Source organism: Panthera tigris, chromosome D4 (assembly GCF_018350195.1).
Source record: "Panthera tigris isolate Pti1 chromosome D4, P.tigris_Pti1_mat1.1, whole genome shotgun sequence".
NCBI lineage: Eukaryota > Metazoa > Chordata > Mammalia > Carnivora > Felidae > Panthera > Panthera tigris.
The window spans coordinates 69534798-69548911 of NC_056672.1; the positions used below are offsets into that span (position 1 = coordinate 69534798).

The 14114-nt window shown below is 50.6% G+C and overlaps 1 protein-coding gene across 4 annotated transcripts in view; it reads right to left on the reverse strand.

Annotated features, from left to right (window-relative positions):
- EPB41L4B (erythrocyte membrane protein band 4.1 like 4B) overlaps positions 1-13724 on the reverse strand; it is a 128533-nt gene extending 114809 nt beyond the window's left edge. For all 4 annotated transcript variants that reach the window (XM_007094483.3, XM_042964302.1, XM_042964301.1 and 1 more), the window contains exon 1: positions 13416-13724. In XM_007094483.3, the coding sequence (XP_007094545.2) occupies positions 13416-13724 (309 nt within the window). The remainder of the gene's footprint in view (positions 1-13415) is intronic.
- Between the last annotated feature and the right edge of the window lie 390 nt (positions 13725-14114).

Genomic DNA, 14114 nt, shown 5'->3' on the forward strand with positions numbered 1-14114 from the left:
GCACCTGCAGCCAGAACAGATGGAAAGGGCTCACCGGGGGCCTCCCAGAAAATGTAAAGGAACCCAAACAGGAGTGCACTAGAGAAAGAACGAGTCCAAGGTCAAGGAGGCATTCAAAACTTCAGTCAAGGAGCCGATGAAGAAACAGGAATTAGATACAGAAGAAAAAGAAAAGACAGGCAGTCTTTCATCAAATCTACTGAAAACTCCAGAGATAAAAACTTTGGACCTTTTCAAAGAAGCAATATCCAGTGAAAAACAGAGGATGCTTGGATGCATTGGCAGGGCCTGAGCAAGGAGCAGGAATCTTGGATGTAGTACTTCAAGCCTCCGTGCCTTTGCATATGCCGATCTGGCCACCAGGAAGGCTATTCTCCCATTCGTCTTCAGAGCCCAACTTTCTCTCTGAAATTCTCTGGCTGCCCATTTTGCCCACTCAGTCCCACCATTAGACCTTTCTTTGAGCTTGAAGTTCTCTATGGCACTCTTCACACCAGTGTAATAACTTGTCTCCACACAACCTTCTTGAGGGCAAAAAACCTGTCTTATTGTTCTCTGTATGCCCTGAGTCAGACGCTTTAAACAATGCCAGCTCTCTATACCAAGTGCATCTCAGGGTAACTAAATGTTGAGGATGCCATCGATAAAATCCAGAAAGTGGGAAACTATTATAGGACAAATCAACAAATTAGTGTTAAAAAAAAAAAAAAAAAAAAAAAAAGGTGGGGAGAGGGGAAAACTCTAGATTAAGTGTTTTAAATTGTTGGGTGGGGAAAATGGAGATGTTGGACAAAGGGTACAAACTTTCAGTTACAAGATGAACAAGTTCTGGGGGTCTAATATACAGCAATGGGACTACAGTTAATTAAAATGTTGAAACTGAAATTTGCTAAGACAGTGGATCTCGGGGTGCCTGGGTGGCTCAGTCGGTTAACTGTCAGATTTTGGCTCTGGTCATGATCTCACAGTTTGTGGGTTCAAGCCCAGCATCGGGCTCTGCATTGACAGTGAGGAACCTTCTTGGGATTCTCTCTCTCCCACTCTCTCTGCCCCTCCCCAACTCATGCTTCCTCTTTCTCTCTCTCTCTCTCAGAAAAAAAAAAAAAAAGACAGTGGATCTTAGAAATTTACTAGGATACACACAAAAACTGTAACTGGTGAGGCAGTGGACAGGTATGTTCATTAGTTGGTGCCCAATAACTGGTTTTGCAATGTATACCTATATCAAATCACCAAGCTTCATACCTCAAATGTATATGATTTTTATTTGTCAATTATACCTCAGTAAGCTAGGGAAAAATATTTAAAAATTTTTTTAAAAAGACCTTTACATAGAATATCAACCAAATGCAATGGAAGGGCCTTTCTGACAACCAAACAGGAAGATTTGAACACTGACTAAATATCTTTTTTTTTTTTAATTTTTTTTTAACGTTTATTTATTTTTGAGACAGAGCATGAGCGGGGGAGGGGCAGAGGGAGAGGCAGACACAGAATCTGAAACAGGCTGCAGGCTCTGAGCTGTCAGCACAGAGCCCGACGCGGGGCTCGAACTCACGGACTGCGAGATTGTGACCTGAGCCGAAGTCGGCCGCTTAGCCGACTGAGCCACCCAGGTGCCCCTACACTGACTAAATATCTGATACCAAAAAACTGTTATGGGTTTTTTTTTTTTTTTTTACTAGTATACTGGATATATTTATAAAAACAGCCCTTATGTTTTTTGAAATGTGTACTGAAATACAACTTTGAAATTACAGGTTTGGAATTGGCTTTAAAATAATCAGGAAGGGACGGCAGTGAGGATACTGACGGAACAAGAGCGGTCAGACATGGGAGATGAAACTCGATAATGGGTACTTGGGGTTCATTACGTTCATTATGTGGTGGGTACATGGGGTTCTCTCTACTTTTGAATGTGCTTAGAAATTTCAATAATAAAAATTGAGGAAAAAAAAAAGTAGGCAGAATTGAAGTGAAATCCATTTAGACCCTACAATTGCTCACCAAAAGCCACCAGCAGCAAGTACTTCAGTTCATGCACAGCGAAACTGAAGTCAAAACACGAATCCCCACGTAGTGAGGAAAGGCCTGCATGGAGACTCGGACACAGGTGTTCTCGCTTGTTCCATGGACGTTACCTGAGAAGAACAAGGGGCCTGGGAGACAATCTCAGAAAGACGAGCTGGGAAAACCCTGAACACAGCAAGAAAAATAGGACAACTGAAAACCAGGCAAAAATCACAGAACAAAGCACTCCAGGAGGAAATATGGTTATGGTAAAATAAAACAAAAAAAGCTGCATGATGCCAAGTGTGGAAGAGTGGATTCACAGATGCTTTTGTATACGGCTGGGACTCTGGGAAAACTATTTTGCAGGATCTTGAAAGGCCCTGCCCACGGCCCTCTTGGCCACCGCGTGCCCAGGAGAGACGCTTGCTTGCATATATGCACCAGGAGACCAATTCCAGGAGGTTCAAAGCAGCATTTTTTCCTAACAGCCCCAAACTGGAAACATTCCAAATGTCCACCAGCAAAGGATACATTTCAGTAGATTCGTGCAATGGAATACTACCAAGCAGTAACAACTACAGTTAGCTCATCGATATAAACGAATCTCATGAACACAATATACTGAAAAAATCCACTTATAGAAAGTTCACAGACATACAAAACTAACAATATATCATTTAGAGAAACATACACATGCAGTAAACCTAGAATATAGAAAAGGAAAGGATGAGACACGAATTTCAGGAGAGCGGTAGGGCAGGGAGTGCGGCTGGGAGGAGGTGGGGGGCTTTCACAGCATTAGTGATGTCTTTGTTTTTAAGCTGGGGGTGGTGGGTACATGGATGTTCACTGTATTATTTTTCTTTAAACTACTCATGTACACTCTTTTGTATTTATATTTTCATCACTAAAAAACTTAAAGACGGAGGGCCTGACAACACCAAAAAATTCGGACAAAAACGTAAGGGGGAAACTATCAGATAACCGGAGAGGATACCAGCATTGTGCAGAAGAGTCAATAAAACCACGAGGGTAAGGCTGGGGACATCCAAGTCTCTGATGGCAGAGCCACTAATGAACAGGCAGGATGGAGTTTGGAAGGCCCGGACCTGCACAAAACTCCATCACCTGGATGAATGGATAAACCAAATGTGCTTATACACGCCCTGGAATACTACTCAGTCTTAAAAAGGAGTAACATTCTGACACGTGCTACATGGACAGACCTCAAAGCCATCACGCTACGTGAAAGGAGTCAGACACAAACGGATAAATATACCATTCCACTTACATAAGCTATCTGGAGTAGTCAAATCCACAGAGACAGAAAGTAGAAGGGTGGTTGCCAGGGGCTGGGGGGAGGGGCCTGGAGAATTCTTGTTTAATGGGTACAGAGTTGCAGTTTGGAAAGACGACAACAATCCGGAGACAGATGGTGGTGACGGCTGCACAACAATGTGAATGTGCTTCACACCACTGAACTGTGTACCTAAAAGCGGTTACTTACATTCTACCACACACACACACACACACACACACACACACACACACAAATCTATAGTTCAAAGTGGTTGCAGCCTAGCAAGCAAGCAGGTAGGCTAAAGGAGAAGCATTGTGACCCTCAGCCTGCCCGAACAGAGGTCAGATACAGTAAGGACGACAACATTCACAAGAAAAGAAACAGGCATGGGGGAGACAGGACGGGGCCGAGGGATGCCAGCTCCGCAGCCACCTGCTGAACCAGGCGGTCCACATCCTCCCAGCTGGGCTGGCCACACGGGACAATCCTACTTTTGGGACCACGCTCAGTGCTGGGAAACCGGGAAGCTCCGGATGATCCCAGAAGTAGCACAGGACCCTTGGGATACCATCTTCTAGTTCTGAACTCCAACAAGGAAGTGCTGGGCACTCAGCCAGCTAGGACTTTAGGGAAAAGAGCCTGAGAATGATAGAACCCAAGTGCCAAAGAGGCTGAAAGGCAAAGAAGTACAGGAATGACCAAGGGGCGGAGGGGCGGGGGAGGGGGGCGGTTATGGCATGAAATTCTGAAGGGTCAAATCGAAAAGGAGTTCCAAGGAGCACACATTTCAAACAGGGAGGTTGAGTGTGCACAGCATGGGCTGGGGGAAGAGCACTGGAAAAGGAGTCAGGAAACCCAGATTCAATTCTGGCTCTACCACACTTACTACCTGAGTGGCCCAAGGCCACATGCACCCTGAGATCATGTGTAAACGGGATAATGATACCTTCCCACATGGTGGCTATTAAGGGAAGTGACACCGATTCTGCAAGCCTAGGGGGCAGGGTTGCCTAACAGAGAAGATACCAGGTGCCCTGCCTATCAGCCGCCAGTCCCAAGACAGGTAGAGACAGGTGTTACTCACGTCACGCACATGCACACACACATACAGAGATCGAGGGGCATATTTAATCTCGAGTAATCACAAAAGAGGGCACCCAATTAGTGAGCGGTTTGTCAGGAAGGCTTGGATGGGAGAAAATAAAACTGATACCATGTTTATGCACATGTATAGGAAAGCTCAAAGACTGAAGGGAACCAGTTGCTATGCAGCAGGCTGGGAATGGGAAAATGCAAAATGCTTTTCTGTGTGCTAAGTTTAATGTTGTTCGATTAAGCACTTCTTAATAATGTAAGCCTACTTCTGACCTCAGTGTTGAAAACTTATGGCCATCAAACCAGAATGCACTCTGAGTGAAACTGTATTCGATGAGTATGACCAAAGACATAAATCTGATCCCTGGAAATCCCAACTGGCCTGCAAAGAAAGGACACCCTTCTGAGGCTCAGAGGTCCCCATCCACCTCAGGATCCCTGGGACAGGCTCAGAATCCACCCACCATCCACCCCACCAATGCCCGGTCCTGCTGTGAGAGGGCCATTCCAGACCACAGATGTCCTATGGCCAGACAGTCTGAGCTTAAAGCTGGAGTCTACCTTTACTAGCTACGTGACACGGGCAAGTTTTTTAACCTGTCTTCCGAGCCCCGATTTCTCCCCTCTACACATCAGGGATAACAGCAATAACACCATCAAAGTTTTTACAAAAATTCAACAAGCCAATCCCTTAAGCACTTAGCACAGCACCAGGCATACAGAAAATGCTCGGTTAAGCCTCAGCTCTTATTAGCTCAAGATACACATCTGCACTATAAAGGTTCCTCACTTGTTCTTTGAAGATTCAGGGACACAGCCAGAGCCCATAATCCTCTCCTACTTGAGTGCAGAGCCCAGGAAATGGGGTTTTCTGGCTCCCAACCTCCATGCAATTTGCACCTGCTGGGTCCTCTGCCCCGACACCTTCTGACCAAATCTACAGCTGAATTCCTGTGCATCATTTGGGACAACGTAATGTCACTTTGGGCGTCAAACCATCTCCAACTCCACCCCACAGTTCAGCTGCTCACCCCTGCGCTGCCTCACGTGGAGCTACAAGTCACATACTGACACTGTTTCCCCTTCGAGATTCGAACTACCTCATCCCTCCTGGATCCCTCCCCAATGCTTAATGCAGTGTAAGTGCTCAGTAAGTCTTTGCTGACTAAAGAAAATACACTACAGGTAAACAAAAACATGTTTTGGAAAAAAATTAAAAATAAACAAGACATTCAAATCAAGTGGGACAAGTGAGATAAATCCAGGTCTAGAGAGAAGCCAAAGAGGCTGCAGAAGGGGCCCTGGGGGGGCAGAGGGGGGGAATTAGGGCAGAGAGGGCGCATCTGGGATGCTGCAAGGCTCCCACCCATCTCTGCCAGACCGGCTCTGGCTGGTAGCAGAGCATGCACAGCCCTGGCAGGGGAGAGAACCGTGATTACCCCAAAGCAGGTGTTCAGAACCCAAGCCCCCAGGTTCGACAGAATTCTATGGCCACGTCAGCAGGCCCTTTAACCTTCCAGAAAGCAGAGATGATGGTGAGGAGAGGCTCCGAGGATGGGGAACTAGCTTCTCACTCAGGCAGGAGCAGTGGTGGAGGCTCCCACTTTCACTCAGATCCCAGGGAATGCAAGGGGGGGGGGGGGTGAGGGCCTCCACCCCAAAAAGACACAAACTCAGGGTCTGTGATCCCTATTCAACTATGCTGAAGTGATGGAGAGACATTCATCAACCCATACATGTTTATCATTTTGAGTACATCTTTATATCTAAATACAAAAAGAAAAAACTACAGATGAACACACACCACAATTTTTTTTTTTTTTTTTTTTTTTTTAGAGAGAGCGTATGCACAAGCCGGAGAGAGGGGCAGGGGGAGACAGAGGATCCCAAGCAGGCACTGCACTCAGCACAGAACCAGATATGGGGCTCAATTCCACCACCCCAGCTGGGATCATGACCTGAGCCGAAATCAAGATTCGGATGCTTAACCAACTGAGCCACCCAGGCACCCCATACGCCCCAATTTTAACTGTGGTTATCTCAGATGAAATTTTAGATGTTTCCACTTCACTGGCTTCTCTACATTTTCTAATCTTTCTGCTTTAAGCATGTTCTGATGTGAAATGAAAGTGGGGGACAAAGGCACACACCCACCTGAAAAAAAAAAAACCCAGCAAGATGAATCGGCAGCTGACCCTGCCCACAGGCAGTTGCCATGGGCCAGAGGAGGAAACCGGAGTGCCCACAGGCCCAGGTTCCTGCAGAGGGAAACCTCCAGGCAGAGCGGAGAAGGCTGGGCACAGGGACTCAGGCAGTAGAGAAGGATGAACATGTGTTTTGAGGACAAATTGTGGGTGGAGGATTTCTGTGGTTACTGAGTGGCTTTTTTTCCTAAGTCCCAATGCAAAAATTTAAGGGAAAGTACCCCCCCCCACACACACACACACTGACCTTTCGCTATTTCAAAATTAAACAGACCTGTGCCTTCATCCACAGCAGTGCACTAGGGATGGAATTCAATGAGATTATGCACGTGAAAGTGCTTAGCAAGTTAATATTTGTTCGGTCCTGGACCAGTGTAGGGTCATGTTACTGGCATGGGAAAGGCTAACAGACACCTCCTTCCCCCAATTAACACTGACGATCCAGCAAGTGCAAAACCACAGTTTGATTGAGGTCATGCCTGTATCCCATTTGGGAAGAAAAGGATGTTTACCATTCACCTCTCTTCCTCCCTGCACCAGCCTCCCCCCCAACCACCGCTGCCACCAACTATCCCTCCTTTAAAAGAAAGGTATTTTTATTTTATTTTATTTTTAATTTTTTTTAACGTTTATTTGTTTTTGAGACAGGGAGAGACACAGCATGAACAGGGGAGGGTCAGAGAAAGGGAGACAGAATCTGAAGCAGGCTCTAGGCTCTGAGCTGTCAGCACAGAGCCCGACACGGGGCTAGAACTCACGGACTGTGAGATCATGACCTGAGCTGAAGTCGGCGCTTAACTGACTGAGCCACCCAGGCACCCCAAAACAAAGGTATTTTTAAAAATACACAAATTCATGACCCAGGTAGGGGTCCAAGGTTCCTCATGGTCTCAATCCCGGGCTGGGATGGGGTGGAGGTGCGGTCAGCACTGAAAGACCACCCTGAGCCAATACTTTCCCTCCAGGGCAGGAAAAGGCAGGCCCCCCCAGAGGTCCAGGGCGAGGCAAGGTGTCCAGGGAAGCCAGAACCTCAAGAGAGGGTGGAAATGAGGAGCTGCCTGCCCCTATCTCTTGGGGTATCTCATATGGCCTCCCCCATTTCTTCCCACAACTGAGGTGAAGACCTCCCTGCCTCCAAGCTAGACCCCGCTGGACCTCCGCCTCCCGTCCCCACACCCTCAACGGACTCCCCTGGCCAACAGCTGTGGCACTCTGCCCACTTCTCCAGGCCAGGCCCTCACCTGCCCCAGCCTCCACTCCGTGTGGCAAGAGTGCGCTCCCTAAACCTCAGGAGCGATACTGTCAACCCCCAGCTCAGAGATGGTCATTGCCCTCTCCCTGCCTACAGCAGTTTTTAATGCACAGCATGGCCACCCTCAGCTCTCAGTCCTACACCCAGAGTTCTTCAAAGGATACAAAGGGACCACGTTCATCAGAATCACCCAGGGTACTTGTTAGAAGTCCAACTTCCTGAACCTCTCAATCTGAAATTCTGGGCTTGGGGGCGCCTGGGCGGCTCAGTCGGTGAAGCATCCAACTCTTGACTTTGGCTCAGGTCACGATCTCATGGTTCGTGAGCTGGAGCACAGAACCTGCTTGGAATTGTGTCTCCCTCGCTCTCTGCACCACCCCTCAGTGTGCACGCAGCGAGCGTGCACTCTCTCTCTCTCTCAAAAACAAAATAAACATAAAAAAAAAAAGTCTGGGGGTGGACCCTGGGAATTTTAACCAGAGGAAAAGAAAATCTCAGATGGACTCTGGAGTACACAGAAGTCAGAGAACCATTTTGCTGGAGTTTCTCATTGTTCAGGAAAATATGTCCTACTTCCAACTGCCAGAAACATATCTCATCCCCCTTCCGTGGTCCTGTGTCAGGACTAGGGGGTCAGTCTTCCTTCTTACCACTGATCCTACACTCACCTCAAACTCACCCATTCCAACTCTTCCCTGAATGACTAACGGGAAGTCACTCTATCCACAGGCCTCAGTTTCCCATATACACAAAGGGCGGAATATGTGCTGTCTAGGGTTCCTTTCAACTCCAAAATAAGGTATATGCTCTTTGTGTTCCATCACATACATTCAGCTGGATCAGAGATTCTACTTCCAGAATTCTAAGAACTTGCAATTGGGTGTCAAGGGAGGCATTCTCTTCTCAGCTAAAGTGAAACTTTCAGGGGCACCTGGGTGGCTCAGCGGCTTAAGCGTCCAACTTCAGGTCATGAGCTCATAGGTTGTGAGTCTGAGCTCCGTATCAGACTCTCTGATGTCAGCACAGAGCCCACTTCTGATCCTCCGTTTCCTCTCTCTCTCGGCCCCTCCCCTGCTCACGTTCTCTCTCCCTCTCTCAAAAATCAACATTTTTAAAAAATTAAAAAATAAAAACTGAAAGTTTCAAAAAGCATCTCTCATACTACATATAACTTCTGATTTCCAGTAAAAAAGATGTTTAGGGGCACCCGCGTGGCTCAGTGGGTTAAGTGTCCGACTCTTGGTTTCAGCTCAGGTCACAGTCTAACAGCTCATGACATCAAGCCCCACATCAGGCTCCCACGTTGACAGCACAGAGCCTGCTTGGGATTCTCTGTCTTCCCTCACCTCTCTCTCTCTCTCTCTCTTGCTCAAAAATAAACATTAAAAAAAAAAAAAATGTTTAGCCTTCCTGCCACAGCTCTTTTTGGTTTGTTTTTAGCATCTGTTACTAGACCTGCTTCCCAACTGGTTCCACAGGTCAAAGAGGCGGTATGAGAAGTGTGTAAGATTACAACCTCTGAGCAACCCTTCAGTACCCTGCTGTGTACTGAAGCCTTTATAACATCCTTGTCGCGTTATGCTCCCAACGTCCCCATTTGAAAGACCAAGAAGTCGATGCTCCCAGAATTCGAGCTGCCCAGGGCTACACAGCCAGCCTGAAAGGCTCCAGCACGGATCTTCCAAGTCTGAAGTTCTCCCCACTAGCACTGAACCACAATGAGCCAACGCTGAGTCCCAGATTCGGTGAAAGCAAACGTGCCAATGGCACCACCACTGGCCAAGAAGCCGTGCCCTCCGAGGCATGGCGGGAGCGCTAACCAGTCAGTCACGCACACTTCCCGACAGCTTTCCACACAGAGCTGCCGGGAGACTGTGCACGCAGGGGAGGGGGAGACGGGGCTGAGCAACAGCCTCACGAGCAAAAGCGATGCCAGGGATTTAGTCAACAGAGAGCTAATATGAGTCAACAGCGGGTGCCGCTGCCAAGCACACTAATGGGATCTTCGGCTGCATTAATAGAAGGCAAGTGTCTAGGGTAGGACCAAGGGAGTCCTGCCCTGCTCGGACCAGACCACACCTGAGGGCTGGGCAGGGCAGGGCTGGTCTAAGGAGAGGGAGGCAGCACCTTCCAAGGACAGGTTTTCTGAAGAGGGGTGGCTCACGGCACCACTCTGGCTTGTAGGGTGAGCCAGGGACTCCCCTGGAAGCTGGGTTTGTCAAGCCCATTTTATTTTAAGCTTATTTATTTATTTTGAGAGAGAGAGTACGCACAAGCATGGGAAAAGAAGGGGCAGAGAGAGAGAGAGAGAGAGACAGAGAGAGAGAGAATCCTAAGCAGGCTCTGTGCTGTCAGTGCAGGAGCCTGATGTGGGGCTTGATCTCACAAACTGTTGAGATTGTGACCTGAGCTGAGATCGAGTCAAAGGCTTAACCGACTGAGCCACCCAGGCATCCCAGCAAGTTACAGATGGATTTTTTTTTTTTTTAAGATCCTTTTGTTCACATTTTACCCAAGACTGAGAAACCACAACAAAGGTTAAAAACGGGCCGGCATGCTAGGGGATGCAGCCTACCACCGGACAAGGAGACTACAGACCCCATCTGAGGATGGCTGAAGACAATTACAGTTGCTTCTTCCTTTCCTAAATATAACCACTGGCCACGAGTTAGCCAAGGAGTAGACCTGACACAATAGGTATTCTAAAACATGCACAGGGGACACTGGATTTGAGATCCTATGACCCCAAGAGTCAAAATCTCCAGGAAGCCCTCTTAACCTGCCCATCCCCCAGGACCCTGTCTGGGTGAGCCTGTCACATCACTTAGCATCACTTAGAATAAAAAGGCATGTTTTTACCTGTGTTTCCCAAGAGCCTCCAGGCCACCTCTCCTTCACCTGTGCCCACAGCACAATGCTTGGCACACTGGACATGCTCAAGAAAAGGTGCCCTGGCATGGTCACACTGAAAGTGCTGTTGTGTTCAAGTCAATTTCAGAACCTAAAGTGTCCAGATTAGGGCCAATAAAATGGCTATGAAAATACATAATCACTGTTAGTATGCTGAGCAAAGGAATTCTTGAAGCTAACACCACCAGAGGGTTTTAATTACAAAGGGGCCATAGTTAACCCGGCAAGTGCACTGAGTGCCTGGGGAAGTGACAGGAGACAGAAAATCCAGCTTAGGGGTATGGCGGCCAAAGGTGAATCCTATCTGTGTGACAGGCAGCAATGCAACACCAGAGCCCAGGAAGCGGTAAAAATCCAGGAAAGCAGAAGAGGAAAATAATGATAAGCAGGGCTAAATGCCAAACAGGATAGCATAAAAAGTGAGCCCAGTGAAATGGGTCTTAGGAAGGAGCATGCGTGCTACAAATTCATCCACAAACTCACTGGGTTCTGGCCACCGGGTGCTAACCTCGTACTCAGAGAATTAATTACAGGAACTCACACTCTGATCTGAGAGGACGAGCACAGGAGACTGTGTGATGCAGTTCTGATATCTAATAAATCTTTAAATCGATGAGCCGTGCTCACTGGTAATTTTTCTTCATCATTCCTCCGGGAGGGCTCACATGACAAAAGCCCGCATTTTGTCTTTGGATGGGGTGTGTCCATATAAATAAAATTTCGGGTTCAGGACATCACATCCTAAAGCATGGAGAAATCTGCCATCATAAGAAAACCTGGGGAAATCTTTCGTCCAGCAACCTTTTGTAAAGTGGAGAAACCTTTCAATGTAAGCATCCCCCTCCCCCACGTGGAGCGAGGGCTCCCCCAGCCCTAATAAATCAGCATTGCTGGTCCAATCCCAACCAGATCATTGGTGTACCTGTCTGGGTCCATCCACCACACATGCACCTGACTCAGTTTGCATTTTTCATCTGAGAAACACCACTTAACGCCTGTCGCACAAACCTGACAGAAGCAATACATTTTATAAAATGAACCATCCCTGGGGAACCGACAAGAAAATCCTCAAGGAGCACGGTCAAAGTTCCCATGGAGAGCTTTCCTCTCCCTGATCCGAGATGGCAAAATACGCCACATCCTCTCCACACAGAAGCTGCCCACCTCTCCACTCCTCCAAGCTCTTCAGGCCTCCTCTCCCAGCTCAATACAAGCTGGAAAGCCTCAATCCTGGGGAGGAGTAACATTTTCATGCTATTTTAAAGACAACAGCTCTAAGCACAGGAACGCTGGCTCCTTTTCCATGAATAAAAAGGCCCCAAAAGGGTATTATCATAACAAAATGATATTCTACGGAGAGCACTAGGAACCACAAAAATAAAATTGCCATAAATTGAAACCTTCTCAAAATTAAACCTAAGGCAGCATTAAACTCCAAGGCCAAGCAGGTTCTGATTTTCCCATCTAAAACCCTTACAGGTCCCTAGTTCTCTCCCGAAATCTAAAGAATTTCCCCCACCAGGTAAGGCCTAAGTGTTTCCTTTGCAAGTCTGGGTATGTTGTTTTTTCCGCATGAAACCCTCGGAATAACCTGTAACATTCATCTAAAAGCTCAATCAGCGCTGTGTCCTCAGTCACACCCAAAGATTCCCAAAGGCACCGTCTGCCGCAGCGCCAGGTGCCCAGTAGGCGCCCCATTAATGTGCGGATTTGATTTGATCACATCTGGCCCCTTCGGGCTAGAAAGCCGGACGCCCTGGCGGGGACAGCAGCGCCAACCTAGCTATCTGCTGCAGGGGGGCGGGGTGCAACCACCTGTGGGCGGGTGGCCCCGGACCCGGCGCCGCCGCCCGGGGGTGCCTTGGCTGCCCCACGCACGTTGCCCAGGGCGCAAAGTCCGGCGCGCCAGGCCCCGTGGGGGCCCCAAGGCCAACTCCCGGCGCCCCAGCAAAGGGCTCTGCAGGTGCAAAGTTGGCCAGGTCCAAGAGAGTCGATTTTAGAGTTAGCTCCCAAGTCGCCCACCTGCCTCCCCCCCCCCCCCCCCACCTCTCCGCGACACTAAGGACTGTAGGGACTCTTTGGGATGGGGCGGGGGCGGGCATCGAGAAAGGGAGAGAAATGGTCCCTACACTGCCTCCCAAACTTGGGGCACCTTCTGGGCAGCTGGGGACGAGGCTTCTCCTTCCTGCCGTCTCCACAAGGCCTGATGGCGACTTTGTGGGGGCAAGCAGGCCACCTCGAGGCAGCCCCGCATTGCTTTGAGATTTTTCTAAGCAATAACCCAGCACCAAGAAGGCCCCCGCTGGAACCCAGGGGGCGGAAGGGGAACGCCGGTCACCCGCGCCAGGGGGCGGGGACTCGGGAAGAGGGGACTGGGTGAGCTGGGGAGGGAGTGAGGCCCAAAGGACTAGGTGGGAACCGGAGAAGGCGCAATCCAGCAGCGCAGTGTCCCAACGAGGGGGCACAAGCCACGGATGGGGTTCCAGAAGAGACCGGGACGGGGTGGCCCGAGAGGGAAGCAGGGGTAGGAAGTGATCGCAGGAGAAGGGGGAAGGGATCCTTGGATCTCCCAGAGGGGAGCAGCGGGGGAGGGGAGCTGCCCCAAGGGGTGTCAGTACCCCGGGTCGGCCCCGTCACTCACCGGCAGGTCCACGCTCACTTCAGTCCCGTCGAGCAGGAAGACACGGCAGTACAGGGTGGCCTTGGCAGCGCCGGCGGCGGAGATGTGCACCGCCGCACCGCCGGTGAGCAGGGGCCCGCCGCCGGCCGGGAACACGCTGCCCCCCGGAGCCGCGGGCAGCGTCGAGGAGGCGGCGGCGGCGGCGGCCGGGCCCCCCCGGGGTCCCCCGTCGCGCTCGTCCCCCAGCCCGGCGGCCCCGCGCCCCGCCGCGCCCCGCGCGTAGCGCTGCATGGAGCGGCGGCCAAAGGTCCGGCGCAGGAACCGCAGCATCCTGGCTGGGGGCGCCCCCTGCCTCCGCCCCCTGCGCCGCCGCCGCTGCGCCGCCGCCCGGGAGCGCCCCGCGACGCCGTCAGTGCCCGCGGCCGCCCGCGCCGCCTCCCAACGCCTGCAGCCCGGGGCTCGCTCCCGCCGAGGCCGAGGCCGCGCTCCGGCTGCCTGCGGGGCGCGCCGGCCCGGCCAGCGCCGGCCGCGAGTGGCCGCGGGCGGGAGGGCGCGCTCGGGGCGGCCCCAGGGCCGTCCCGCCGCCGCTGCCGCCGCGCGCTCTCCCGGGCCGGCGGCCCGAGCTTGCCGCTGAGGGGCCGCTCCCGACGGCCGGCCGCGGGCGGCCCGGGAGCTGCGGGGGGCGCGGGGCGCGGGCTGCGGGCTGCTCCCGCGCCGCGC